Raw genomic sequence first — 26673 nt, forward strand, 5'->3', positions numbered from 1 at the left:
GGAGCGAGGGCTCGTGAGCGACCATTGGAAGAGAACTAGAGCGCGCGCCTGCGTGCGGGGGGGGGGGGGCGAAAGAGGGAGGCGAGATAGAGGCGCGCGCGCACTTCACCAACGGATTCAAGCGCGCGCTTTCTCGCTTCTGAGGGGAGCTTTGTGGGCGGGGCTTGAAGGTTTAGAGTGAAGGAGGCAGGCCCCTCCTACCTGGCATAGGGCGAGCGAGCAGGGCAAGCAGCCAAAGGGCCTGGCAAATGTCTCCCTCGCTCGCTCTCAGTCTTCTTCTTCTTCCCTCCTTGGCCCGGCCTCCCTTCCCCAACAACAGGGAAGGAAGTCAGGGCTCGGGGCCTGAGGGGGAGGTGCCAGGCCGGCAAAAGGAAAGGGAGCCGAGGAGGAGAGGGAGGGGAGTGGCGCCAATTTGCCAGGGCTGCATGCACACTGGAGAAATAACCCGGTTTGGCAGCGCTTTAACTCTTTGTCTGGGTCAAGGCTATGGAATTATGGGAGTTGGAGTATGTTCTGGGGCCCAGAGCTCAAGGCTTGGATCTTTTCTGGCCTCCTTTTATAGGACACATCCTACATTTCAGACTTCTGCCCAGAAGGAATGTCAAAAGTCCTCATTTTTTGTAAGGTGAGCAGATGTCCTCCTTTTCTAGGACGTGTCCTATGTTTCAACCTTCTGGCCTGGATGAATGTAAAAATGTCTTCCATTTTTGGTAGGAAGACACACGTCCTCCTTTATCCAGGATATGGCACACATTTCAGACCTGCCTAGGAGCAATGTCAAAACATCCTCCATTTTATCAGGGTGACCAGATGTCCTCCTTTATCCAGGACATGGCCTACATTTCTGCCCATGAGGGATTTCAAAACATCCTGGTTTGTTCAGAGTATTTGCCTTTGCCAGTGTTTCCTTGAGGCTGAGAGTGTGTGACTTACTTGCCTAGTGGGTCTTCTTGGTTTGTTCAGTGAGTGTGCTTTTGCCAGCCTTTCCTTGAGGCTGAGAGTGTGTGATTTACTTGCCTAGAGGGTTTTCTTGGTTTGTTCAGAGAGTCTGCCTTTGGTGACTTGGGTGTGTGCGAGTGTGCGCCTTCAAGAGGTTTGCTTGGGAGGTTTGTTCAGAGAGGGTTTGACTTTGTCATCCTTTGAGGCTGAGAGAGTGTGACTTGCCCAACCGGGTTTTTATTTGGAGGTTTGTTTTTGAAGGTTATTTTGGTTCAAAAGAGAGAGAGAACAGACTGAGAAGGAAATTCAAACACTGTTTATTAATTCAGTGCTGGTCACCAAGACATATTCTTCAGTTAAGCCTCTTCCGTTTAGCGTGGCAGCATCTTGGCATTCGAGCCGTGGAAATTTCTTCCGCCATCTTGACAACAGCCCTTTCCACAACCGACTTGCCGATTGTTGCATATATTTTCTGCATGGAGAGGTGGGTATGATGTCGTTCTTCAGTGAGTGGAGATTCAGCACTTTCATGCCAGTGTCTATTATTATGTCTAGCGATTCCTGAAGCAGTTACAGCTTGTCCTCTAGTCTGATGAACCCAGCCTCCAACACAGGTGCAGTGGCAAGTTTGCACCTGGATAACGGTTGCGGCATGACGGTGTTCCCTTCTGTGTTCCAACATTAGATGGCAGTGACAGCTCCAACAAAAGCACAGGCTGATCCAAAAAGGTAATCCATAGGCTTGGTTCAATAATTCATCTTTGTTCCTTGATTTCAAGTATCAGCTGTTTATACTGCCTGCACCTCCCACCTTCAAGCACTTGAGCCTCTTGTGAGTCTGAGCTGAAATCACCTATCCCTCTTGTGTTTGGGATGTGGGCTAGTCACAATGGTGCGAGGATGCTTGCTAGGGTTGCCCGTGGCGTGGCGTGGCGTGGGCCTGCAGTCCTACCGCATAGCGGTGGTGGCAACATGATGGCACTCCTCTCTGGGCCCCACAAACTCCATCTCCCAGAATTCCATAGCCCTTGAGCCTGGCAAAGAGGTAAAGCGGTTCCAAGCCAAGTCATCTCTCCAGTGTGGATGCTTCCCTCCAATGACAGCCCAGGCCCAGCTCCTCCAGTTCTTGGGGCATCAGTTCCCAACATGGCGTCACTCGAAGGCTCCTCCCCCGCCGCTCTCCCAGGTGGCGGACATCTTGGGTGAATTGAAAGTTTTCTCTCATGAGAGGAAGGCTTCATTTTGCTTTGAATGGCAAGGTTCAGACCAGTAATATGTGACTTGTTAAAATACACACAAACACACACAATGAAACCAAAGATCCACACTGCAGAAATAACCCAGTTTGAGGCCACTTTTAACTGCTCTGGCTCAGTGCTAGGGAATCCTGGGAATTTTAGTTTGGTGTGGCACCAGAACTCTCTGACAGAGAAGGCTAAATGCCTCACAAAACTACAGTTCCCAGAATTCCCTAACATTGAGGCATGGCAGTTGAAGTGGCCTCAAAGTGGATTATTTCTGCAGTGTGTTTTGGACCCATGTTCCTGAGCACATGCAGATTTCCTTTCATTTCTTTACTCAGGCACTGGCCATGCTTCTTGTAGCACTCCTGAGGGTGCAGCTACACTGTAGAAATAATGCAGTTTGACATCACTTTAAGTGTTTATAGCTCCATCCTGTGGAATTCTGGGATTTGTAGTTTTACATGGTCTTTAGCTGTCTGCCAAAGAGTGCTGGTGCCTCACAAAACTACAGAGCCCTGGATTCTGTAGGATGGAGCCATGGCAGTTAAAGTGGTGTCAAACTGCATTATTTCAACAGTATAGATGCATCAAAGTTGCCCAAGAAAGGCCTATGATCGGTCACCATAAGACAAGAAGGACTTGGAGATATCACAGCAAGATGCACCCTGAGACTAACTGAAAGAAAGACACTGGTAGCATAAACTTTCATAGGTCCAAAACATACTGTCAGCTTCAGAGGTTGGCAAACCTCTTCGGAAGAAATTTACCAAGAAAACCCTTAGGATTGCCATAAGTAAAAAAATGACTTGGAGGCACACAGCAGCAATTCTTCTCTCTCTCTCTCTCTTAACAGTTATATCTTAAGAACAATGCCTCTAATTATATGTATGAATTATATAGTATGAAAGTGCCCTTAGTGTGATCATTCTGTTGTCAAGTGTTTTTCTTTGAGATCATTTCTGTTTGACAATATAGTGTCTTGTAATTTTTAGCCATCATAGAGATATTTTACACACTATGAAAGCAAGCCTCCGCTTACCACTGAGTGTATAGTCAGCTAGGGAGCTATAGTGCATCATGTCCAAAAAGGCAATTGTGTTAGTCTGTTGCAGCATAAACAATGCTGCACTTTAAAGACTAGCATATTTACTCAGTAGCTAGGGTTGCCATAATACTCTACCACCAAACTGGGACAAAATGTAGAAAAAAGGTAGGACAAAATGTAGCCCAAAATGTAGGACATTCAATAAAAATGGAGGACACAACCAACTAAAAGCCAAAAACTATATGTGTGTGTGTGTGTGTGTATACCTTATTTACAAAAAATATTAATATAAATCCATGTTTCTTAGACATACTCAAAATGGAGGAGATTTTGACATTCTTCCTGGACAGAAGGTTGAAATGTAGCTCTTCTCTGGAAACAACTTGAAGGCACGCAACAACAAACGTGATTAAAAACATTTGAGGAAGTAGAACCTCTGAGACTTAGGCCTGGTACAGACCTCCGTTTTGTGGCAGCCTGGGGCCTTACGGCTCGGGAGAGCAGAGCATTCACATGCTCTGTGCTCTCCCAGCAACATTTTGAGCGCACGTGCATTCAGACAGCATGCGCACTGATGATGTGCCTTGTGTGCTGAGTCCAAATGGTGTGGCGCACAGGAGACATCACCGCACTTCACCCTTCCTGCCCATCTGTACCAGGCCAAAATGCATCTGGGGAAGCAGACTTTAGTCTGTGAAAGCTCATGCTGCCAACCCTCTTTCTTTTGGTTAATAATAATAATAATAATAATAATAGCATTCAAAGACATAGAGATTTTGGAGCACCTCTGAGACTATAGAGCCTGTGCATTAAGGCTGGCCTGCGGGTGGCACCGGGCTGTGGTTTTCACACAATGCATCCCTCAACTCCTCCTCCATGGTGGCAAGACGCCACACACTGCAACACATGGTGCGCGATGTCACAGCATTCTTGGTGCTGCATTTAGATGATGCAGTGTCAAAGGACTGCAATAAAGCTGCAGCGATGACGGCAATGGCATCCTTTCCAGAGCATGAAAAAAAGCAACTTTCTGTGTCTCCTTTTTGCACTACGGAAAGGCCAGATTGGGGCCATGGCAACTGCAGAATCCCTAAATGCATCTGAGGAAGCAGACTTTAGTCTAGAAAAGCTCATGCCCATCTGAAAGTGTGGCCAGGGAGGCCAAGGCAGGAGAGGCAGTCCCAAGCATAAATATAATGATATTCATGGACTATAGCCAACATCATCAGATGTACTTCAGTTGTAGGACACAAGATTGAGAGTGGGACTGCAGGCAGTGAAGATGAAAGGAAATTAAATGCAGAACATGGGTGTGTCTGTGTGTGCCTACAAGTTGCCTGTCGCGACCCCATGAATTTCACAGGATTTTCTTAGGTAAGGAGTATTCAGAATCAGAGATGGCATTTGGACATTTAGCAGGGCCTCTTCCCTGTGACAGTTGTGTTGCTTATTGTTCTTAGCATATAGTAGTTAGGGTTGGGAGTTGTGCTGTAAGCAAGAAGAAATCTACCACGTAGGAAACAAGGAAACAAACACAGGGCTCATACTCAAGCAAACACACATTGCAGAAATAATCCTATTTGAGACCACTTTGCCCTGGCTCAGTGCTAGGGAATCCTGGGAATTGTAGTTTATTGTGGCACCAGAGCTCTCTGACAGAGACAGCTACGGTAAATGTCTCACAAAACTACAGTTCCCAGAATTTCCTAGCATTGATTCAGGGCAGTCAGACTGGATTATTTCTGCAGTGTGTTTTGGATTTCTGATGCCCATATCTCCTCTAACATGTTTTAGCTTATCTTATAGTAATTTTGTTGATTTTTAGGGCACAGATAAAAGCAGATTAAATTTTCTGTCATTTAATCTGATATGTTTGTAAGTGTGTGTTTGTCATTTTTGCATATTACATTTCTAGATGTATACCTAAGTGTTTTGAAATTGTGCTTTTAACAGATAAAACCAGAGAATTTCAGGGAATAAAATAAATTATTTCGCCAGTTTCAGTAATTCTCTTAACTGGTCGCACCTGTCCCATGCCAAAGAGATAAAATACTAGCTCACTCTCCTGTCTTTGCTCTTATCCCCAGTATGTATGTAAATTAGGTATGTAACCTTTAGGGGCAAAAGCCTGAATCATTGTTTCTGTTCTTGTTTCAAGGTGCCTTCTGATGTGGTGTGAAGAACAGCTATGGAAAAATGGAGTTTAATGACGATTGCTGTGTTATTAGGACTTACTGTCCGTTGGACTGTGTCCCTTGGTTCTTATTCAGGTACTTCATATTCAAAATGTGTCTGAAATTGTACTTGGGGATAAATTTTGTTGTGGAAGTTCAAATTATGAAATATATTTGGATAGGGAGTGTGTGGTTCTCCACATGGCAGCTGTACCACTGATATTCCCATCGCTGTAGTCATTATAGCCAATACCTGTAATTAGGGACCTTAGTAGCTGCAGTCCAGCCATACTTGAAGGGCCACACATTTCTCATCCCTGACCTATAAGGTACTTTAGCAATAAAAGGTACACTATAATAGTCATATTCTGAGCTGTGAACAACCATCTTACTCTATTGACAGGCATACAAATATCAGAGGAGCGGATACCATAAATACATTTGCCTTATTTTCCTTTCTCTCTGCCACATCATACGCATATGCATTTTCCTAATGTTTCATATTTAGTGCCAGATTTAGGAAAGAGCAGTTGAACCATAGTGAATTTATACATCTAGAGCAGATGAAAAAAAATAAACTGAAGACATGTTGTCCTTTAAGAACTGTATACATATGAGCAGATGGCTTGGGTATACTGTACTAGATTAGGTCCTTGGGTTATTGTTTTTCCCCCAAACATTACACTTTGTCTTAAACAACAGCTGAGTTTTACTTTTTTGTTTTTTGAAGAATTACAATTGTGTGAGTCCAGCCACACTTCCTGGTCCCTCTCCCTTTGTCATCTTGACTCTATTGCTGTTCATATATGGGACACAAATTTATAAATAGGGCAGATTAGTGTACATACAGGCTTCTCATACATGATCATGCTTCTAAACTTCATGAGAATCCTATATTCATAGACCTGGATCCCAGCTTTACAATTTTTTTTCTAGTGCTTGGATAGTGGACGGCAGAGCCAACAAAAATCTGGCAGTGAGTACAGCCCTGCTCTCCCACTCTATGTTTTGCCAAAATCCGACCATATCTCTCCGCCTCTACTGCCACGATCCTGGTCCATGCCCTAGTGATCTCACAACTTGATTACTGTAACGTCCTCCTGGCTGGGCTTCCTCTTTCTCACCTCCGTCCGTTAATCTCTGTTCAGCATTCAGCTGCACGCATTATCACTTCCACCCACCGCGCTGACCACATCTCTCCTGTATTGGCATCCCTTCACTGGCTCCCCCTCCCTTTCCGCATTCAGTATAAGCTCCTGCTGTTGGCATTTAAAGCCCTCCATGGACTGGCCCCTCCTTACTTATCAGACCTTATTTCTCCTCACCTTAGCACTCAGGCCCTCCGTTCTGGTAGTCAAGGTCTGCTGTCTCAGCCCAGGATTTCCTCTGCCCCATCCTGGATTCGCCCCTTTTCACTTGCTGCCCCTCACTCCTGGAACCTTCTTCCCCCACAAGCAAGAGCCATCACTTCTTTAACTAGCTTCAAAACGGAGTTGAAAACCATCCTGTTCCAAGAAGCCTTCCCAGGCATTGCATAATTGTCGCTTACTATTTGATGTTCTTTTGGTGCCTGTTTATCAAACCATTTCCTGTATTGCTATGTACTGTATTTGCATTATCCTACTTGAGAGTATGTATTTTCCCTGGAAAATGATTAACCATCCATTATGAAGCCAAGCCCTCCTTCCAGTCCATCTGCCTTGGTCCAGGCCTTGGAGGTAGAGAGGAACTGCTGGACCTCTTACCCTTTCCCTCCACCACTCCCTTCTCCTTCTGTGTCATGTCTTTTTAGATTGTAAGGGCAGGGATCCGTCTAACTAAAAAGATTGCATGTACAGCGCTGTGTAAATTTATAGCGCTTCATAAATAAAGGTTAAAATAATAATAATATGTGATTGTCTTTGTATTTACTGAAGGCCATAATATGACTGTGCTGTTCCACATCTATAGTCCATTTTATGGCAGTAGATAAAAATGGATCCTTTTGGAATCACTGTTGTGGTTTGCTCATCTTTAAAAACAGATTAATTCTCCCAAGAAGGGTTGAAGTAGCACACATTTTACTTTTGGAACATATTTTAAATGTTTTTTTAAAATCTGTTTTGCTTTGCTTTTAGCATCATGCAGTGGACCCTTCATAGTGGTGGGCTGGTGATCCATGAATTTGACTGCTCATATTATTCAATGGCAACATGTGCACATGGATGTGCCCACGCACATGTCACTGACATTGAATACTGTGGGGTGCAACCATCTGCAGCTTTTTGCCATCACCAGCCCTCCCTGCAACCAAGCCCTTGTGGATAAGAAGGGTCCTTTGTATATTGGTTGGATCCAGCTAGTGTGAAATGGTTACAAAATGGAAAAACCTGTAGTTATTTTCCATTGCATCTCACCTAATCAAGTGACTGAATGGGATGGAAGGATACCCTCTGTATACACAGATTCCTTATCCAGAAATTCAACCGTCCATGATTTGAAAACAATTCCAAAATATATATTCCAAAAGCAAACCTTGATTTTGCCATTTTATATAAGGGGTACTATTTTTATGGCATTGTAGACAACATGATGGCTCAGTGGTTAAGACGCTGACTCTGACGATTGCAAGATCGGCAGTTCAAGGCACAAGCGCCATGTGACGAAGTGAGCTCCCGTCACTCGTCCCAGCTTCTGCCAACCTAGCAGTTTGAAAGCATGTAAAAGTGCAAGTAGATAAATAAGTACCACTTTGGTGGAAAAGTAATAGCGTTCTGTACAGTCATGCTGGCCTCATGATCACTGAGGTCTTTGACAATGCTGGCTCTTCGACTTAGTAATGGAGATGAGCACCACCCCCTACACTCAGACATGACTAGACAATCTTGTCAGGGGAAAACCTTTACCTTTACCTATTTAATAAACTTGAGCATCCACTGATTTTGTCTATGGTGAGGTCCTGGAATGAAACCTCTGTGGATACCAAGGGCCCACTGTATTCCCTTTGTCTATGGCTGCTACCACATTGAAGAATTAATACAGTTTGACACCACTTTAACTGTCATGCATGGCCATACAAAACAACATATGATGCCAGGCAGACCATGGTCTCCTCCCTCTCTAACTGTCCTATGGCTTTTGTGTTGCAGAGGGAAAAAGTGTAGACTGTAGAACAAATCCTGGTTTGTTATATATAAAGTGTTAAGAATTTTGCTACTATAGCAATGCTTTGTTTCCATGCAAAGTAGTGTTTTATATAATGTTGCAACCACTTGTTTCATTTTAAGGCCAGTGTTAGTTTTAAAAGATAACTATCAGGTACATCCATCAACCAGCACCCTCAAAACAAAATTTCAACATATAAAGGAGTTAAGCTATATTGTAATTTGTACTATATTTCTTGAGCTTACCTGTTGAAAACGGTAGCTGAATATTGATTGTTACTGGATCATTTTTCATAAGAAGAATAATGAACTGGATAAATAATGGCCAAATGATGGTTTGTCATAAGATGCTTGTGTTATGCAACATTAATTGCTTCTGTACACTGATTATATAGAAAACTGGTTAGAATGTCCTGGTATTTAACTGATCTTAGGGCAGTTTTAAATTTTACTTTTTGTACTTGGAAACCTTTTGCTCTTTTAAGTGCAAACCTTGCTCCTTATAATAAAGCAGTATAAATGTGCTCCTTTGAAGACCTGCTTAGTAATAATTTTTTAAATGTTACACTTTACAGCTCCCTTTTCCACCCCCAGAATAGGAATGTGGAATTATAATTCTCTGCTTTGGAAGCAGTTCCCTACTTATAACTTAAAGGCTACAATCCTACATACATGCTGTTTAAAGCCCAGTAATTCCAGGGAGATTTATGTAGCCTAATTATTATTATTATTATTAACCTTTATTTATGAAGCGCTGTAAATTAATTACCCAGCACATCTACCCCAAGAAAATATAGTAGGTGCACAGCTAAAATGAAAGGACTAATGTGTTGGTACAGCTGTTGAATCTGAAACTTGTTACCTAGCACTAATGAACTGAAATTCAAGTAGTTTTGACTTCAACTTATTTATTTTTTGTCCATCAAGGATCCAAATGTACCTCAATGAAAGTTTGAAACTGGGTCCTAAATTTTAATTTATTCTATCTGGCCGGTCCAGCAAATAACTTGCCAGATGCCAAAATGCAAACTTCTGCTTTGTTTACTTTTATGACTGTCAAGAACTGTGTGGTTTGAAAGGGCTTAGCTGAGAATGATTCCAGTCTTGCTAATATTTTAATGTTCAAGTGCTAATACTATCACCGTGTTATAGTGATATTAAGGAGATTATAATAATCTGCTTCTAGAAAGAAACATTACACATACTTTGGCAGCTATTTCAATCCTACTAGCATCACATCCTGCATTGCTGGTGAGTGGCAATATATCTGCAGTAGAGATCAGAAACCAAAGCTGCATCTGCAGTGCAAAAATAATCCAGGTTGACATCACTTTAACTGTAATGGCTCACTGCCATGGAATTCTGGGAATTGTAGTTTTGTGAGATGTTTCTCAGAATTGTGAGCATTCTCTGTCAGAGAGCTCTGCTGCCACTACAAACGACAATTCTCACAGCCATGGCAGTTAAACTTGGATTATTTCTCTAGTGCAGATGCAGCCCAAAGATCCACTTGGGCACTGTTGCTTTGTATCTACTCATTGGCACCCATGTACAAAAGATTGCTGGACTTCAGTTATATCTCATATAGCTCTCTTAGGAGTATGCCTATCTTTTTAATATTTCCATTTCCATTTGCTATTTCTTTTCCCAAGTGACCACTATGAATGCTTCTGTTCATAAGAGAACTGTCTGTATTGGAAACCTTATATCTGAAAAAAAACCAAACAAAGATATTTTGGTGCATGAGGCAGAAAAGCAAATGGCAAACCCTTTGCTCAACAGTCGTTATAGGTAAAGCCAGCCAAGTTATTTTGGCACATGAAGCAGAACAATCTCATGTGCATCACTTCACATTCCTGGTAGTAAAAATACAATAATAAGAAATTAAATAACTAACATTTGTTGCCCTTTTGTGAAACCCAAAATCTGCTGCCTAAGACAGTTGGCTCCTGCTGCCAAACAGTAGGGCTGTCCTTGTCTCTGAATGCCTTTTCTTGTAGAAAAGATATTATCTCAGTGCTACAAAGGGACAAATTATACTCTTCTCTGTTGCTTGTGTGAATTGTTCAAACATAGATCATATCCAAGAGTTATAGATGGTTTTCCTATATTTAAAAGAAACTCTTCAATCTCCATGAAGTTAGAGTCAATATCTGAGTAGAAACAAGTATGTACTTTCAATAGATAATCAGAGAAGACAGGAGGTGAATAATCTGTATGTCTAAATTTTTAATGCAATGCTACCACAATTGGATTGTTTGTAGAATTAAGAAGAAAGAAGAAGAAACCCATCAAAGTGTTGTACTGTTAAAAAAAACCCATGCACAATTATAAGAATTTCTGACAAGAGTAGTAACTGGGAGAAAGAATGGAGTGACTCACTATTCATCATTTAGAAATAGTAGTTGAGAGGGAAGAGTAAGCAGAGAACAATTCCAGTTAACCAAAGTAAAACACAGTTCTGTTAACTAAATATCAGACTGAACTGCAATTTTAAATCAGAATGTGAAAGAGGGTAAAGAAATACATAACACTGCAAATAAGAAAAACAGCTGTTTATAGAAGGACTAAAAGAAAAACAACAACATTTAACTAATAGTGCACAAGGCAGAAAAATAACCGGGAATGTATTGTTAACTGCCGTCAAGTTGACTTTGTCTTATAGCAACCCCATGAATAAGATACTTCCAAGCAACCCTATCATCAACAGCCTCGCTCAAGTCTTGCAAGCGTTGGCATGGACAGTCCTAACTTTAATATTCATTGGTATATCTTGACACTTCAAGATCTTGACTAGTTCCTTCCAAATCCTACTCTTTTTTATTTTTTTGACATCAGTCTCTATTCTGATTAATGACTGAGCCAAGGTATGGAAAATCCAGAACTATTTTAGAGTCTTCATCATCCAAAATTGTGTAAATCATTTGTGGTTGTTATTTTTGTAAACCTTCCTTTGCATTTTCTTCCTTGACTTTTTTTAGTAATTGTTCCAAGGCCTTTTCTATTTTATGCTAGTGGTATAGTGTCATCTTAAACTGTTGATTTCTCTTCCTCCAATTTTCATGCCTCCTTTCTTTGAGTCCAATCCTGCTTTATGTATGATACACTCAGAGGCTGTACAGACCGTTGTTATATGCTGGCCTCAGGGCAGAGTGGGGATGTGACGTCCACACGAAGCACGTCCCAATGCTGGCATCACACCATGTGCCCGACCACATGGTGAGTGGCGTTAAGACGCTCCTTTGGCACTGCGTCCAGAAAATGCAGTGCCAAAAGGAGCACCAGAAGGTGCCACTGCCATGGCAAAGGCACCCTTTCTGGGGCACAAAAAGAAGCCGCTTTTTGCAGCTCCTTTTTGTGCCATGGAAATGCCGTGGCATGTAGTTGTCGTGGCCTCAATGTGGCACTGAAAGGGATAGCAGCAGGCCGTTCCAAAGGTGCTGTCTGTTTAGGCCTTTAGTGTACAATTTAAACAGATAGGGTGATAAAATGCAAATTTGCCTAACCCCCTTGCCAGTTGGAAACCATTTAGTTTCTTAATATTATGTCCTATCAGTAGCCTTTCTCAGGGACCGCCTCCTCCCGTACAATCCTCCCCGCGCTCTCCGGTCCTCTGGGAAGAACTTACTGCAGCCTTTAAAATCTAGGCTTGCGGCAACCTCCCAGAGGGCGTTCTCTGCTGTCGCCCCCAAACTCTGGAACGACCTGCCGAATGAGATCCGTCAGATAACATCATTAGACAGCTTTAAAAAAGCGGTCAAGACAGATCTCTTCCGGCAGGCCTTTCCAGATTAACCATCCCGGCCCAGGTTCCCTGATTCCCTCATTCCTCCCGTGGCCCCATCTTAGTGATGGTTGAGGATCAACAGAGGGATATCAGGGTTTTTAGTTTTTAATTGTTGTTTTTATGCTTTGATATTGTGTTTTTAATATGTTATACTGTTTAATACTGTCTTAAGCGGGGGAGGGATAAAGTGTTTTTAATTGTTATATTTTATATTTTACTGTTGTCAACCGCCCAGATTGGTTTCCCCTAGGGCGGTATACAAATAAATATTATTATTATTATTATTATTATTATTATTATTATTATTATTATTAGCCTCTTGTCCTGAATATAGGTTATGCATCAGGACAATCAAATGTTGTGGTACACCCATTTTTTAAAAGAACAATCCATTTATTTTTAAACTATTTCTATCATTCCCCTAATTCATGCTTCTCACATTCCATGTTCCTATAGTATGTGTTGTGCAGCTTTGGACTTTCCTTTTGTGGCACTATATGTTTAAGGAAACCAGATAGCATGGGCTAGATTGAGGCAAACCTGGGTGAATTTTGGGCTCATGCTACAGGTCTTTTTATATCCTCCTCTTGTGGCATTCAGAAATCTGAATTTTAATGATAGAAGACTAAAATTGAATGGCTGCATGTCCTTCATCAAAGAACTGGAATTGTTTGAGATGAGGCATGTAGGAACTATGGTGGCAAGTATTAATTGCTTACACAAGGTGCATTGCAACATAACTTTTTGCAATCAATATGGTTCTGAGCCTGTTCATACCACCCAATAGCACTTTGATTCCACTTTAACTAACATAACAACCTGCTACGAAATCCTGGGGTTCATAGTTTGGTGAGGCATTATAGCTCTCAGGCTGAGAATTCTAAAAACCCCTTTCTAAATTGCAAATCCTAAGATTCCACAAGATGGGTCCATGGCAGTTAAAGTTGAATCATAGTGCTATAATTATGTAGTATGAAAGGACCCCTTGTATCTGTCTCTTGAGCAAATGAAGATGCCTTCAGGAAACTGAGTATCCTAATATTGCAACACAATATTTTTCTGCCCCTGAAGGAAATTATTTTTTGTGGAAAAAATGAATTGTAAATATTGGATGTACAATGTCACATTGATTTGCAAGCAATCTGTTACAGGCATTAGTAGAGTTCACAATAAACATTATAAATAAGCAAATCTATCCACCAATTAACAAACAATTTATGCAGTTTCATATCTTTCCCCTTTTTCAGGTGCAGGAAAGCCACCTATGTATGGGGACTATGAAGCGCAAAGGCATTGGCAAGAAGTTACCTACAATCTGCCTGTCAAACACTGGTATGTCTCATTTTGAAATGTTTATTTCTTCTTCGTGGTCTCTGCAAATCATACAAATGGGTTTCACTGCACCTGCGCAGTGCTGTTCGGAACTTCTAGAATCACTGGGCAAAGTACACTTTGCAACAAAAAGAAACTTTTTGGCGGTAACCCCGCCCACCCATTATAAAGCCCCTGCTTCCCGCTCTTTTCCCCAGTTGCTTTTTTCCGCCGTGCTTGCTGCTGTAGAGGAACTTCGCTTGCTATCGCTAGCTTTTTCAACTTGAATCACTGGCTTCTTTTGGACCTCGGACTGTTTTTTTGACTTTGCTGGCTCTGGTTCCCCCCCGTGTTTGGTGACTTTGGACTGTTTTTTCGACCTTTCTGACTCTAATCTTCCCGTGTTTTGGCGACCTTGGATCGGCTTGGCTCTGGCTTCGTTTTCAACCTCCACCATGCCTCCGGCTCCGTTCAAGAAATGTGATGTCTGCGGCGGTAAGGTGCCGATTCAGGATCCACATTCCTCCTGTCTTCTCTGCCTGGGTAGGGACCATGATGTCAAGGCTTGCGCCGTCTGCAAGTCCTTGACCTCCCAGGCAAGAAAAAACCGAGAGTCGCGGCTTACCTCGGCCATTGCCCAGGGGGTGTTGAAGAAGCCCAGGGAGGGAGACCCTCGTCCGGTGGCCTCCTCTGCCACCGGACCCAGCAGTCCAGCCAGCATGGCCTCGGCATCCCCCGCCGATGCGACCCGTGGTTCGGGTGAACCCAGTGCCGCCAACACCGTGGCCCGTGGTCTTGCGTTACCCAGTGCCACCACCAAGCCTCCCAAACGCCCTCATAAAACCTCGGGCAAGGGGGAGCCGTCCGGGTCTTCCTCCTTGACTCGGAAGGAAAAGACCGGCGATTCAACACCCGGTACCAGCTCTTCGGCACGGCAGGAGAAGGCTGGGGATCCGACGCTCGGTACGGGCTCCAAGACCTCCAAGGTCCCTTCCGACCCATCGGCTCGCAAAAAAGACTCCAAGGTAAAGTCTGGCGAGGTCGGGACCAAGTCTTCTGGCTCGAAAGCCCCTCCGACCTCCACCGGCTCAGCGAAGGACGCGAGGCCACCAGCTGGACTCATTTCGGAGGCTCCTGGACCTTCTACCGACACGCCGCTTGCCACCCCTTCAGCCAAGGGCGATGTTCCCCGACGTCACGGCGACCGGGACTCGGCTAAGTCCTCCAAGAAGAGGAAGCACGACCGGGACAAGACCCCTCAGCCTCCACGGGACGACCTCTTCGACCCCGATCCCGTCTCGAAGAAGGCCAAGACATCCGTCAAGGACTCCGGAAGATTCACAGCGGTGAGAGACATCCCCCTGTCAGCCCGCTCGGTGTCGCCTCGCCAGGTGCCCCCCGAGCCCGTCATCCGCCGTCCTGTTGAGGAAGCGACGCCTTCTTCGCCACAACTTGACCTGCCCACGATACCATTCATCCACTCCGAGGATGAGGAATCACTCCCTTCGAGCCAGCGTTCCCCCGCACCTGTCCCGAAGTCTTCGCGAGGGGCTCCTCGTGAGGACCCTGATCTGTTTTACGATTCGGACTCGGGCAAGTACTATATGGCTGTATCCAGGGAACAAGCTTTCGAGTGTTGCACTCGACTGGCAGACCACCTGCCCAAAAGCCGTCTACCCTTAAGCAGTCGGCTCCCGTTCCATCGCACCTTCCTCAGAGATCCACCGAGGAGGCTCACGCGTCGGGCCGTCCCCGCTCTAAACCCTTGCCGGTCGCGCAGGAACCCGAGCCTGTGGACTCCGAACCCGAAGTGGTGTCGTCGGACGATGTCTCCGAGGTGGACCTTTCACCCCCTGAGTCACCACAGGAGATGCACCGACCAGAACCGTCCTCTCCAACCGATGATGTCCGCTCCTTTAATGAGCACATCATCAAAATGGCTAATGCACTCGACATCGAGCTGTCCTACGCCAACGACGGTGCTCAAGATCCGGTTGACCGTTGGGTTCAAGGTAGAGTGCCAACTCCTCCGTCAATCCCCCTTCTGCTGTCCCTGGAAACAATCCTAAAGCGCTCCTGGGACTCTCCAACCTCCTTGGCGGGATCAACTCGTAAGGTGGAATCCCTCTACAGGATTTCCCCCGCGTGTTGCCCTTGGCTGGCGTCACACCCGAAACAAAACTCAGCCATAGTTGAGGGCTCTCAACAGACTTTCACCCAAAAACAAGCCACATCCCCCGCCGACCGGGAGGCCAAGAAGGTGGACGCTCTAGCCAAAAAGGCTTATTCTGCTGCTGCCCTTGCCGCCAAGGCTGCGAATTACAACGCATGTATGGGGGCATATGTTCAGGCACTAATGGAGAGCATCTCCCCTTTGGTACCGGATGTCCCGGACGACGTTCAGCGGAGGCTGGTCGAGATTAGGGACGAGGCCCACTCGATAGGCAGTTGGCTTATCACCACAGCTAGGAACGTCACTGACTGTGTGGGCAGGGCGATGTCGGCGGCTATTGCACTTCGTCGCCATGCATGGCTCCGGGGCTCGGATCTTAATCTTAATGCCAGAGCTGCAATCGAGGAGATGCCAATTGATGGATCGGGTCTTTTCCACACTGACACCGATGAGGCCCTCAACAAGAAGTACCGGATGAAGGCAGCGGCCAGAAAACATGGCATGTCTTCGACCTCGACTCCACCGTTCCGGAAGAGGCAGCGCCAATGGCAGAGTCAAGGTCAGTCCCAGAGGCCCTACCATCAGGATCGCCCTTTCCAGCAACAGGGGCCCCAGAGATCGAGGTATCCCTCACAATCCTCCTCTTCCTCGGGCCGGCGCAACAACTCGGGTCGGTACTGAAAGAACCGACGCCAGGAACCAGACCAGGCCAAGAAGCGGGCCTGAAGGTCTCCAGCGCGCTTCGTCCCTGCCTATTTTCCCTCTTCATTTCTTGATATTTTGAGGCCTTTTGGAGACACCTGGGCCAACATTACTTCGGACTCGTGGGTTCTCAGTATTGTCCGTAAGGGCTATGCCCTCGAGTTCCTGCATCTCCCTCCAACTGGACTTTTTGTTTCTACCCCACCCTCTGACACCCTTCTCGACGAAGTGCGCACTCTCCTCGCTAAAGGGGCGATTTCGCCCATCACCTCAGACGAATTATACAGATCCTTCTTCTCCCGTTATTTCACTGTGCCCAAGGCTGATGGGGGCATCAGACCTATTTTAGACTTAAGAAACCTTAACGAATTCCTTGATTATCGGCGTTTTCGTATGGTAACCTTGGCTTCTATCCTTCCTTTGCTCCACCAGGGCTTGTGGTTCGCAACCATCGATCTCAAGGATGCCTACTTCCACATAGGAATACGGGAGTCCCACAGGCGGTTCCTCTCCTTCGCCGTCGGGACGGAGGCCTACCACTACAACGTCCTCCCTTTTGGACTTGCCACGGCCCCGAGGGTCTTCACCAAGTGCATGGCACCGGTAGTGGCCTATCTTCACCAGAAGGGCTTCATGGTGTTCCCGTACCTGGACGATTGGCTCTTTGCGGCAGCTTCACAAGCCCAACTCCGGGAAGCGGTCGAGTTCGCTTTAGATCTACTCGCGTCCCTCGGCCTCGTCATCAATATGGACAAGTCCCACCTAGACCTGTCCACGCGCATCAGATTTATCGGCGCCATCCTCGACTCCATTCTTTGCATCGCATATCTCCCTCGGGACCGTTTCCAGGCATTGACGGTGGCTATCCAGTCCTGCTTGGCCCACAGAAGGGTGAGAGCCACGGATGTCCAGGTGGCACTGGGACATATGGCCTCCACATCCTTTGTCACCCCTTTGGCAAGACTTCGCCTTCGTCCCCTCCAGGCTTGGTTCCTGTCGGTCTTCGACCCCATGACGGACCATCCCAACAAATGGCTCTCCGTCCCAAGACCGGTCGCTTCCTCTCTTCGATGGTAGCTAGACTCCCGCAACGTCTGCGCAGGCATGCCTTTCGTCTCTCCACAGCCTCAGTTAACCCTGACGACGGACGCGTCGCTAGAGGGCTGGGGAGCTCACCTGCTCGACCTTACGATAAGGGACAGATGGTCTCGGACCGAGAGCTGCCTTCACATCAATGCTCTGGAGATGCTGGCGGTAGAGAAGGCCCTGCGAGCATTCGAACTGGCTGTATCACGCAAGGTGGTCTTGCTCAGGACGGACAACACCACCGTGATGTACTACATCAACAAGCAGGGAGGTACCAAATCCACCACCCTGTTAGACATCACGCTTCGAATTTGGGACTGGTGTGTCCTCAGGGGGATCACCTTACAAGCAATCCACTTACCTGGAGATGAAAACGAGCTAGCAGACCACCTCAGCAGATCTGCGACCTCCTGCCATGAATGGAGACTACACCCAGAGACGGTCGACGACCTCTTCAAACGTTGGGGTCATCCCCAGATCGACCTCTTCGCGACCGCTCGCAACACCCATTGTCCCCAGTTCTGCTCTCGGACGCTAACCGACGACTGCCTCGGAGACGCGTTCGGGCTCACGTGGTCGGGACCGATGTTTTATGCCTTTCCACCGTTCCCGATGATCACTAAGGTAGTCTCTAAAATAAGAATGGACTGCCCAAGGGCGATCCTCATCACCCCTTGGTGGCCGAGGCAACCATGGTTCCCGGTACTCCTGCATCTCTCCAGGAGACAGTTTCTCCGGCTCGAGCCGCGCCCCGACCTCCTCACGATCCGGGACGGACGTATACGCCATCCGGATGTCGACAACCTTCCCTTGGTGGCTTGGAGGCTCCATCCCTGACGTCGCTACCTGAATCGGTACGGATGGTGATCTTGGCCGCACAGAAACCATCAACCCAGAGGTCCTATGCGGCTAAATGGAACAGATTCGTGCAGTTCCTTACCGAGAAGGAACTGACTCCGGACCAAGTCACGACACCGGTGGTGCTGGAGTTCCTGAAGGAGCTAATGGATGCAGGATTATGTGTCACATCCATTAAGTGCTACCTCTCTGCCATTTGCTCTCATTTCCAGTTTGGGAGCAAACCTTCTTTTTTCAAAGACCCTTTGGTAAAGTCCTTCCTTAAGGGCTGCGCTAACTTACATCCTCCAGCTACGGTACCGACCCCGGCTTGGAGCCTGGACTCTGTGCTGGCTGCCTTGCAAGACAAACCCTTTGAACCTATGGCCACCACTGACTGGAGACTTTTGACTTGGAAGACAGTATTCTTGGTGGCTATCACTTCGGCTCGGCGTGCGGGCGAACTTTGTGCACTACGGAGGGACCAACCCTTTCTTAGGTTCCATAAGGACAAGGTGGTCCTCCGTACCGATATCACCTTCCTTCCGAAGGTGGTCTCGACTTTTCACATGTGCCAGGACATTGTTCTACCCACCCTGGCCCCAGACCCGACCACCAAGACCGAGCGGACTCTCCATTCCCTCGATGTTAGGAGGGCGCTTGCCTTCTACCTGGACAGAACTGCAGCATCCAGTCGGTCTGATAGGTTGTTCCAATGTTATTTGGAACCAAAAAGAGGGTTGCCTGTTTCTCCTCAGAGGTTGTCCAAATGGGTAGCAGCTACTATCCACCTCTGTTATGAACTTTTGGGAAGGCCGCTCCCGACTAGGGTTCGCTCCCATTCCACCAGGGTGGTAGCAGCATCCTCCGCCTTTTTAAATGGAATTCCCTTGGAGGATGTCTGCAAAGCTGCTGTTTGGTCCCAACCAATGACTTTTATTAAACATTACAGATTGGATGTTAGGGCCAAACGAGATGCAGCATTTGGGAGAGCTGTATTGATATCAGGGCTGCACTAATAGTTCCTTGCCCTCTATTGATAGATGTTTGAGACTCTCCAGATTTACATTTGGGTTCCCGCATGTCTAGCCTCCCTCAATCTCCCTGGTCAGGGCCATTGTCTGGGCTTGTTTCAGCAAATAGGTCTTGTAGGTACTGATTATGACTCCACGAGTTGCAGGTACCTTGTGCCTTACCTCCCTGGTAATTACATACCAGTCCTCAGTTATTGGTCAAGGCTCTTGTGAATTAATGACTGACACAAATGTTGGGTTTGAATGGTTTTATTTGTTAATAAACCGGTTTGTTTGAACAGTTTGTCTCAGGACACTCCCTCCGCCGCTTACCTAAGCTTGTCAGTCTAAACCCATTTGTATGATTCGCAGAGACCACGAAGAAGAAGGACAGGTTGCTTACCTGTAACAGTATTTCTTCGAGTGGTCATCTGCGAATACATACAAATCCCGCCCATCCTCCCCTCTGTGTCCTGCTCTTGATTGGCTTTTTCTCTAACGCCTACGCGGCGTAAAAATGCGGAACTGGGGAAAAGAGCGGGAAGCAGGGGCTTTATAGTGGGTGGGCGGGGTTACCGCCAAAAAGTTTCTTTTTGTTGCAAAGTGTACTTTGCCCAGTGATTCTAGAAGTTCCGAACAGCACTGCGCAGGCGCAGTGAAACCCATTTGTATGTATTCGCAGATGACCACTCGAAGAAATACTGTTACAGGTAAGCAACCTGTCCTTCTCTCTATGTAAGGAAAGTCTATAATCTTGAGCTGCATATGAAGGAAATGTCTAATAGTACAACTCCTTGCATTTGGAATCAAATAAGCATCATAGTATTCACTGGACTTACAGTCAAGTGTGCATAGGATTGCAACCTTTCACAATTCTTTAAATCACACAAATGGCATTTATGATTATTGTATCTATTATTTTTCTCTGAAATAATGTTATAATTCATCAACTTAAATTTGACAAATGTACAATGGGGCTCTTGGTATCCACTGGGGTTTGGTTCCAGGACCTCTCATGGATACTAAAATCCATGGATGCTCAAGTCCTATTTAAAACAGTGGCATAGTAAAATGGTGTCCCTTATATAAAATAGCAAAATTGAGGTATGTTTTGCAGAATTCATACATTTTTGGAATATTTTCAACCTGTGGATAGTTGAATATGTGGCTATGGAAGGCCGACTGTATCTAAATTGTCTTGGAAACTCTGTGCACCATAATAACAGAGATGAAAAGGCATATGAAATTCCTGTGTCTTTTTACTTCAAAATAATAATGAGATATTTGAAAAAGATATACCAGTTCATCCAGTTAAACACTGTTTTGCAATTATTTGTACAGACTGAAACAAATGTGAAATCTCTAGAACCTGGAACTGATGCCAAAACAATAATTTCTGATTTTCATATGTTTAGTGTAATATTTGATGTATCTTCATGTTAAGTACTTGAATAAGAATGCTGGTCCCCTCTATGCCATTGCTTTACTTTAGCAGTTTTGGACATTTGATTGTCAGACAAGAGAAGATGAGTGGCCATTGGTATTCATAGTCTTGTTGACTGATAGCAAGCACAAAAGGGAAAAAATGCATGGGAGAAACTGGTACTTTGTGTGTACTGAAATGCTTGAAATGCAGAATGGAGTTCAGTTCAGGATGGAAGACAGAAAGTATACCATGACTGCTGTAGAATTAACAATGGTGAGACAAGGAGATGTGGGAAGCAGAATTTATGAGCATGGAATGCTAATGGAAGAAGCTGCCTTAGGAGGGAGAGAATCTTTGCATAGCATCTTCTCATCCTCTAGCTATAATAAACCACACCACCTGATAAACAGATGCTGTGGTACGGAAGAGGTTCTCTTGCCACTGTCACCTTCCCCCTGACGTGGCCAGGTTTTAACTGATTTTTAATAGGTGGCTGTGTGATTTCTGCCAACCCCACCACTGCCACCAAATGTGGAGGTTCTGACTATCATTTTACTGCCATCAATTGTGAGGATTTCCACTTATTGCAACCACTGTCACCAAATGTGAGGGCTTTCTCTTTCCCCCACTCCTGGCACCAATGTGAGGGCCTTCTCCTGTCCCACCACTGTGACTACCAACTCTGGGTATCTTTTAGATGTCCTGGTGGTTCCTATGAGATTTTATTTATCTTCTGTCCCCAGCAGACACCACTACTCTTTATTGTCAGCTGCCAGCACAGACACCATGTCTGAACTCAAGTTTTCATTATGTAGCATTCTTAGAGGCAAAAACATATGATACAAAAATGATGGTTTGTTAAACAGAATTTGAATATAGCACCACAGATTAGTTATTTAATACATCTAAATTACATCTCTTTCTCTCTCACACATCTCCTAGTTAACACTGATCCTGACTCTAACTCTCCTAACTACTAACATTCCTAAACTCCACTAACTAATTCCTAATCCTGACAGACTACTAATCCTAATCTTGACAGACTCAACCCTCACTCACTCTGGCTAACTGCCATACATACCTGCCCTTTTAAAAATCCCCTTAGACATCCAACCTATCACCAGTCACTCTCAACATTCCTTTCTGTCACCTAGCCCTGATAGATCCTTACCTTATAACATCTAATTCACAGTGTACACATATTCTTTTTTTAATATAATCTTTATTTATTATTTTAAATCCATACAATAATCACTGAAATAATTTGTCTTTCATAAATTATCTTTGTAGGTCAAATTACAAACATCCATATAAATCTATTATCTTCAACAGTATTCCGATCCGATATACATAGTTTTTTAATCCCTCCTTGCAGGTATATAGATACCATTTTTCTCATATTTTTTAGTTTTATTCATCTATGGTATATATTCTTATAATATTAAATCTTACATTATTTTGTTAGCTTAAATCATTCCCCTGCAATTTAGTAATAACATGTTTTCTTATAATAATACATCGTTCATTTCCCATCTTGTACTTTTTGATTGGATCCCATTCTTTTTCGATCTTCTCCTTAGATTTGTCATTAATTAATGTCGTTAAACAGTCCATATCTTTAACTTCCAAAATTTTAAGAAACCAGTCATCCATAGTAGGTATGTAAGTTAATTTCCAGTTCTTAGCCAGAAGAATCCTGGCACATGTCACTAAGTTTAAAATTAATCTCCAATAGCGTCTCTCATTCACAGTATCTATAACCAAAGTCATATTTAACAGATCCAGCTCTGGTACAAACGGGTAATCAATTTTTAACATTTGCTTAATGTTTCTATGTATATTTAACCAAAAGTTTTTTATTGCTGGACATGTCCACCACATGTGATAGTAGGATCCTCTTTCTTTATGGCATTTCCAACAATTGCTATCTCTCAGTTTATAAAATTTAGCAATCCTTACTGGAGTATAGTACCATCTGTTCATAATCTTTATAGGTGTACACATATTCATTTTATATTAATATGTAATAAATGAAACAACATTTTGCCTTGAAAAGCCCCGAACATCACAGGAACCCATAGGTAGAGCAGATAAAATCCCTGGTTCAGTACTTGGCCTCTCCAGTTAAAAGCAAAAGACAATGCCAAGGAAGGAAAAGATCTCGTTCAGCGATATTAGAAATTCTTCCTGTAGATAATATTGGCACAGACGAACCAACAGCCTGTTTCAGTATATTGCAGCTTGATATACATTGTAGACATTTAAGCTGTGAATAAATTTTAGATATGTATTTGTGATGTCCAACTATTTTGACAATATGGATGAGGAAGAGGGAAGGATTATTTAAGAAAGACTTGTTCATGAAAGATTAATAAAGAACTAGAACTTATAAGCAAGGGGCTAAAAACTAATGACTATGAGATTAGAAACAAAGACTGCAGTCAGAAAAAACATATTCTACTTTAATTTTAAACATGTATAATTTATATAAGTTATTGTATAATAGTGTGGAAAGTATAACAAAGTAATTTTATCACAGTCTGGTTTTGCTGCTGCAGGAGACAAATTTGTGTTCCACACTATGGTATAGACTAGAGGATGTCATTTTTAGAAAGTTTGTATTTGAAGAGGCTGCTGTATTAAGATTGTTCAGATATGCTCAAATTATATTTCCATGTTTTTCATATTCATTCGCTTTGTTCGGAAGTAAAGTATACTAAAAATGTAGGTTGTAAACTAGAAATATGATTTGTGTGTAGTTTCCTCACATGTGATTTTTTTTTTCTGAGCCAGAGGCACAAATTTAAATCTTTCTGCATTCTCTATCTTTCTTTGAAGGCCATGCATATATTTATCAAAGACAATCTTGACAGTATCTTTTCTTCTTATATTGCTAGTTAGAAATGGGGCAGCCCTTACTCCTTACCTCCATCAGCAAACCTTTTCTATGGAATCTAACAATTAGTAAGAGCACAGTGTGTGGGGTGTTAATTAGTAAAATGCAAGGTATTAAAATCCAGATGAAAGAGTTAAAGTATATTGAGATGAGAAATCTTGAATGGTGAGGTAGGAGGCAGAGATGCAGCTTTAAGAAATATGATTTATCATGAATTGTTCATAAGATACTTCAGGCTGCTCATAAGGTATTCAAGAAATATCATTTATTGTAATAAATGTCAAAAATTGGCTGCATTTGAGTGGATAGACTGGAAAAGCTAAGAAGTTGCCCCCAGCAATTCTAAAATAGTAGTCACTCTGTTTCACAGAGATTTAAAGATTCTGATGTCTTATTTTTGTAACTTTTATTTTCATTGAATAAAACCTTCTGCTTTCAGCTTGAAGATGTGTCTAAATTCTGACTGCTTTCCACAGAAACCAAAGTACAGAAGAGTTGTATGAATGAAACTTTGCTTGTGCACAATCATATTGTCCCCCAGACGTTACTTTCTTTAGCTAGTTTAGAGGGCTAGTTGAAGTTGTTATTACTGATATGTCTGAGCAGGTTCATGATCTTTGCCACCCATTTTGCTGACACCTACTATGACAACAGCTTAGTTACTGCTGCTTTAAGATACATTTAATTTTTAGAAACTTCTGTTCTTCAAACCAGCAATGCCATGTTGATCTGCTTGATATGGAACAGACCCCCCCCCCAACACAATAAATAATAATAAATAATAAAACACACCAGTTTGTTTGATCTCTGTGTTTTTGGAACTGGAGAGTTGGGATTAATCCTAGATTCCCTTCGGTAAGTGGCAGCATGAGGTGAAGACTACATAACTGTACCACTGAGATCCAATCTTACCTACTTCACCAGGAGTACAACCCATTCAGATCTTGCACTGTGAGGGATTTTAAGTAAGGGTAATACTTAGGGAGACAGCATGGTGTAGTGGTTTTTGTGTTAGACTAAGATCCTGGAGACCAGGGTTCAGAGGCCATGGAAACCTATTGCGTGATCTTGGGCAGGTCACACTCTCTCAGCCTTAGGGGAAGACAATGACAAAACCCCCTCTGAATAAATCTTGCCCAGAAAACCCTGTGATAAGTTCTTCTAAAGGTCATAAGTTGGGAATGACTCGAAGGGACACAACAACAGTTTTTAGTTGTATATCACAATAGTTAAGGAACTATGACAATCATGTATGTTCAGTATAACAATACTGTATTCTCATTCTTTACTAGGTGCAGAACTAGTTAATTAAGAAATGTTCACAAATCTAAACCTAATTTGGAATTAAGAAAATGTCTGATATAAACAATTCTGCTTGAATGTATCATCAGTTTTATTTTGTCTTCCTAAATGCTCTCATTCTCTGTTGCATACATTTCTGAAACATATCATGTACTTCATATGAAGATGGACCTCTAGATTGGAAAGGTATTAAATCTGAGCTGGCCAACAGATGATGTTAGATTATGGTGTGGGGTACTTTTTATACAGCACAAGGTTACTGTAGAACAGTGGTTCTCAACCTTCCTAATGCCACGGCCCTTTAATACAGTTCCTCATGTTGTGGTGACCCAAACCCATGAAATTACTTTCATTGCTACTTCATAACTTTAATTAAATAGGTGTTTTCCAATGGCCTTAGGCGACCCCCATGAAAGGGTCATTCGACCCCCAAAGGGGTCCCAACCCACAGGTTGGGAACCACTGCTGTAGAAGACTTCAGGATGGAGCTTAGTCAGAATGAGGGAAGGGGTCCAAAGAATATCAGTTCTGTGAATAATAACTATTTGGAACAAATAATACTAAAAACCTTTCATATACCCCATTACATTTTAAAATATTCCAGTTCTTTTTCTAAAAATGAATATTTAGTTTCCAGAGCAATTGTACTGATCATAGATACATATTTAATATTTTCCTGAATCATACTGCCTCTTCTTTCACTTTCCAAGATACCAGCAATTGCATCCAAGGCAACTGTAGGCTAGTTCTTTCTAATTTTTTTAAAAGAAATCTACATATAAAAATAAAATATTGTGAAAAATATTTACATTCACAGCAGACTCTCAAATTAAACCAAAAACAACACTGTCTTTAAAACATGTTTTAGGCTTATATTTATATAATTGTTTCAATTTGTTTTCCAGGTACTTCAACACCAGTGATAATAATTTGCAGTATTGGGGCCTTGACTACCCACCTCTAACGGCTTATCACAGTCTTTTGTGTGCTTATGTGTAAGTTAATTATGTAACATTTTTATAATCTTGTTTCCAAAATCAAAGAGAAAAATATGGTTGATCCTGAGACTCGCTTTGGGGGCGTGTGTCATCTAAACACTACATCAGAAGTAGCTTTATTTGGCCTGTACATTTTGGGCCTTAGTTGTCTTTGTAAAGACATATGAAGTAAGTGCTAAAGGTTTCATAACATCACATACATGCACTGGGCTTTAAAGTACCCACAGAGATTTCCTGATCATGACAGAAACTGTTGGGAAATGTGAGAAATAGTAGTGATTCACACAAGCAGAACTATTAAAATTTGCAAGCAGAACGTGAGCAACAACCAGTCCTACACATCCAGGCTTTCTCAGAGATGTAGACTTCTTTGTGAAAGCAGGCTTAGGGCCGAAGCACACGGCCCGGAAGGAATGGCTGGAGGCTGCTACAGCTGTGACTGGGCCAGGACTGCAGCAACTGCATGGTCCCCTACCAAAGTGGGCTTCCGCCGCAGTCCTAAGCCTTGCTGGTCAGGAGTTGTCTTGAGTGACTCCTTTTTGGCCTGACTTTTCAACCCCTAGAATAGCCTTGACAGGGCTTCCAGCTGTTTGGGGG

The 26673-nt window shown here is 43.7% G+C and overlaps 1 protein-coding gene across 9 annotated transcripts in view; it reads left to right on the forward strand.

Moving 5' to 3' along the window:
* The window catches only part of ALG6 (ALG6 alpha-1,3-glucosyltransferase), a 60330-nt gene that overhangs the window by 2982 nt on the left and 30675 nt on the right, over positions 1-26673 (forward strand). For 2 of the 9 annotated variants that reach the window (XM_089515331.1, XM_089515329.1), the window contains exons 2-4: positions 5387-5498; positions 13580-13664; positions 25984-26073. In XM_089515331.1, the coding sequence (XP_089371457.1) occupies positions 5417-5498; positions 13580-13664; positions 25984-26073 (257 nt within the window). In that variant the 5' untranslated portion in view covers positions 5387-5416. Of the gene's footprint in view, positions 1-393; positions 1669-3971; positions 4603-5386; positions 5499-13579; positions 13665-25983; positions 26074-26673 lie in introns of those variants that run through there. The other 7 variants (XM_089515323.1, XM_089515325.1, XM_089515326.1 and 4 more) reach the window with 7 other exon arrangements.

Source organism: Sceloporus occidentalis, unplaced genomic scaffold, assembly GCF_023333645.1.
Source record: "Sceloporus occidentalis isolate IW3139 unplaced genomic scaffold, rSceOcc1.0.p SCAF_3, whole genome shotgun sequence".
NCBI lineage: Eukaryota > Metazoa > Chordata > Lepidosauria > Squamata > Phrynosomatidae > Sceloporus > Sceloporus occidentalis.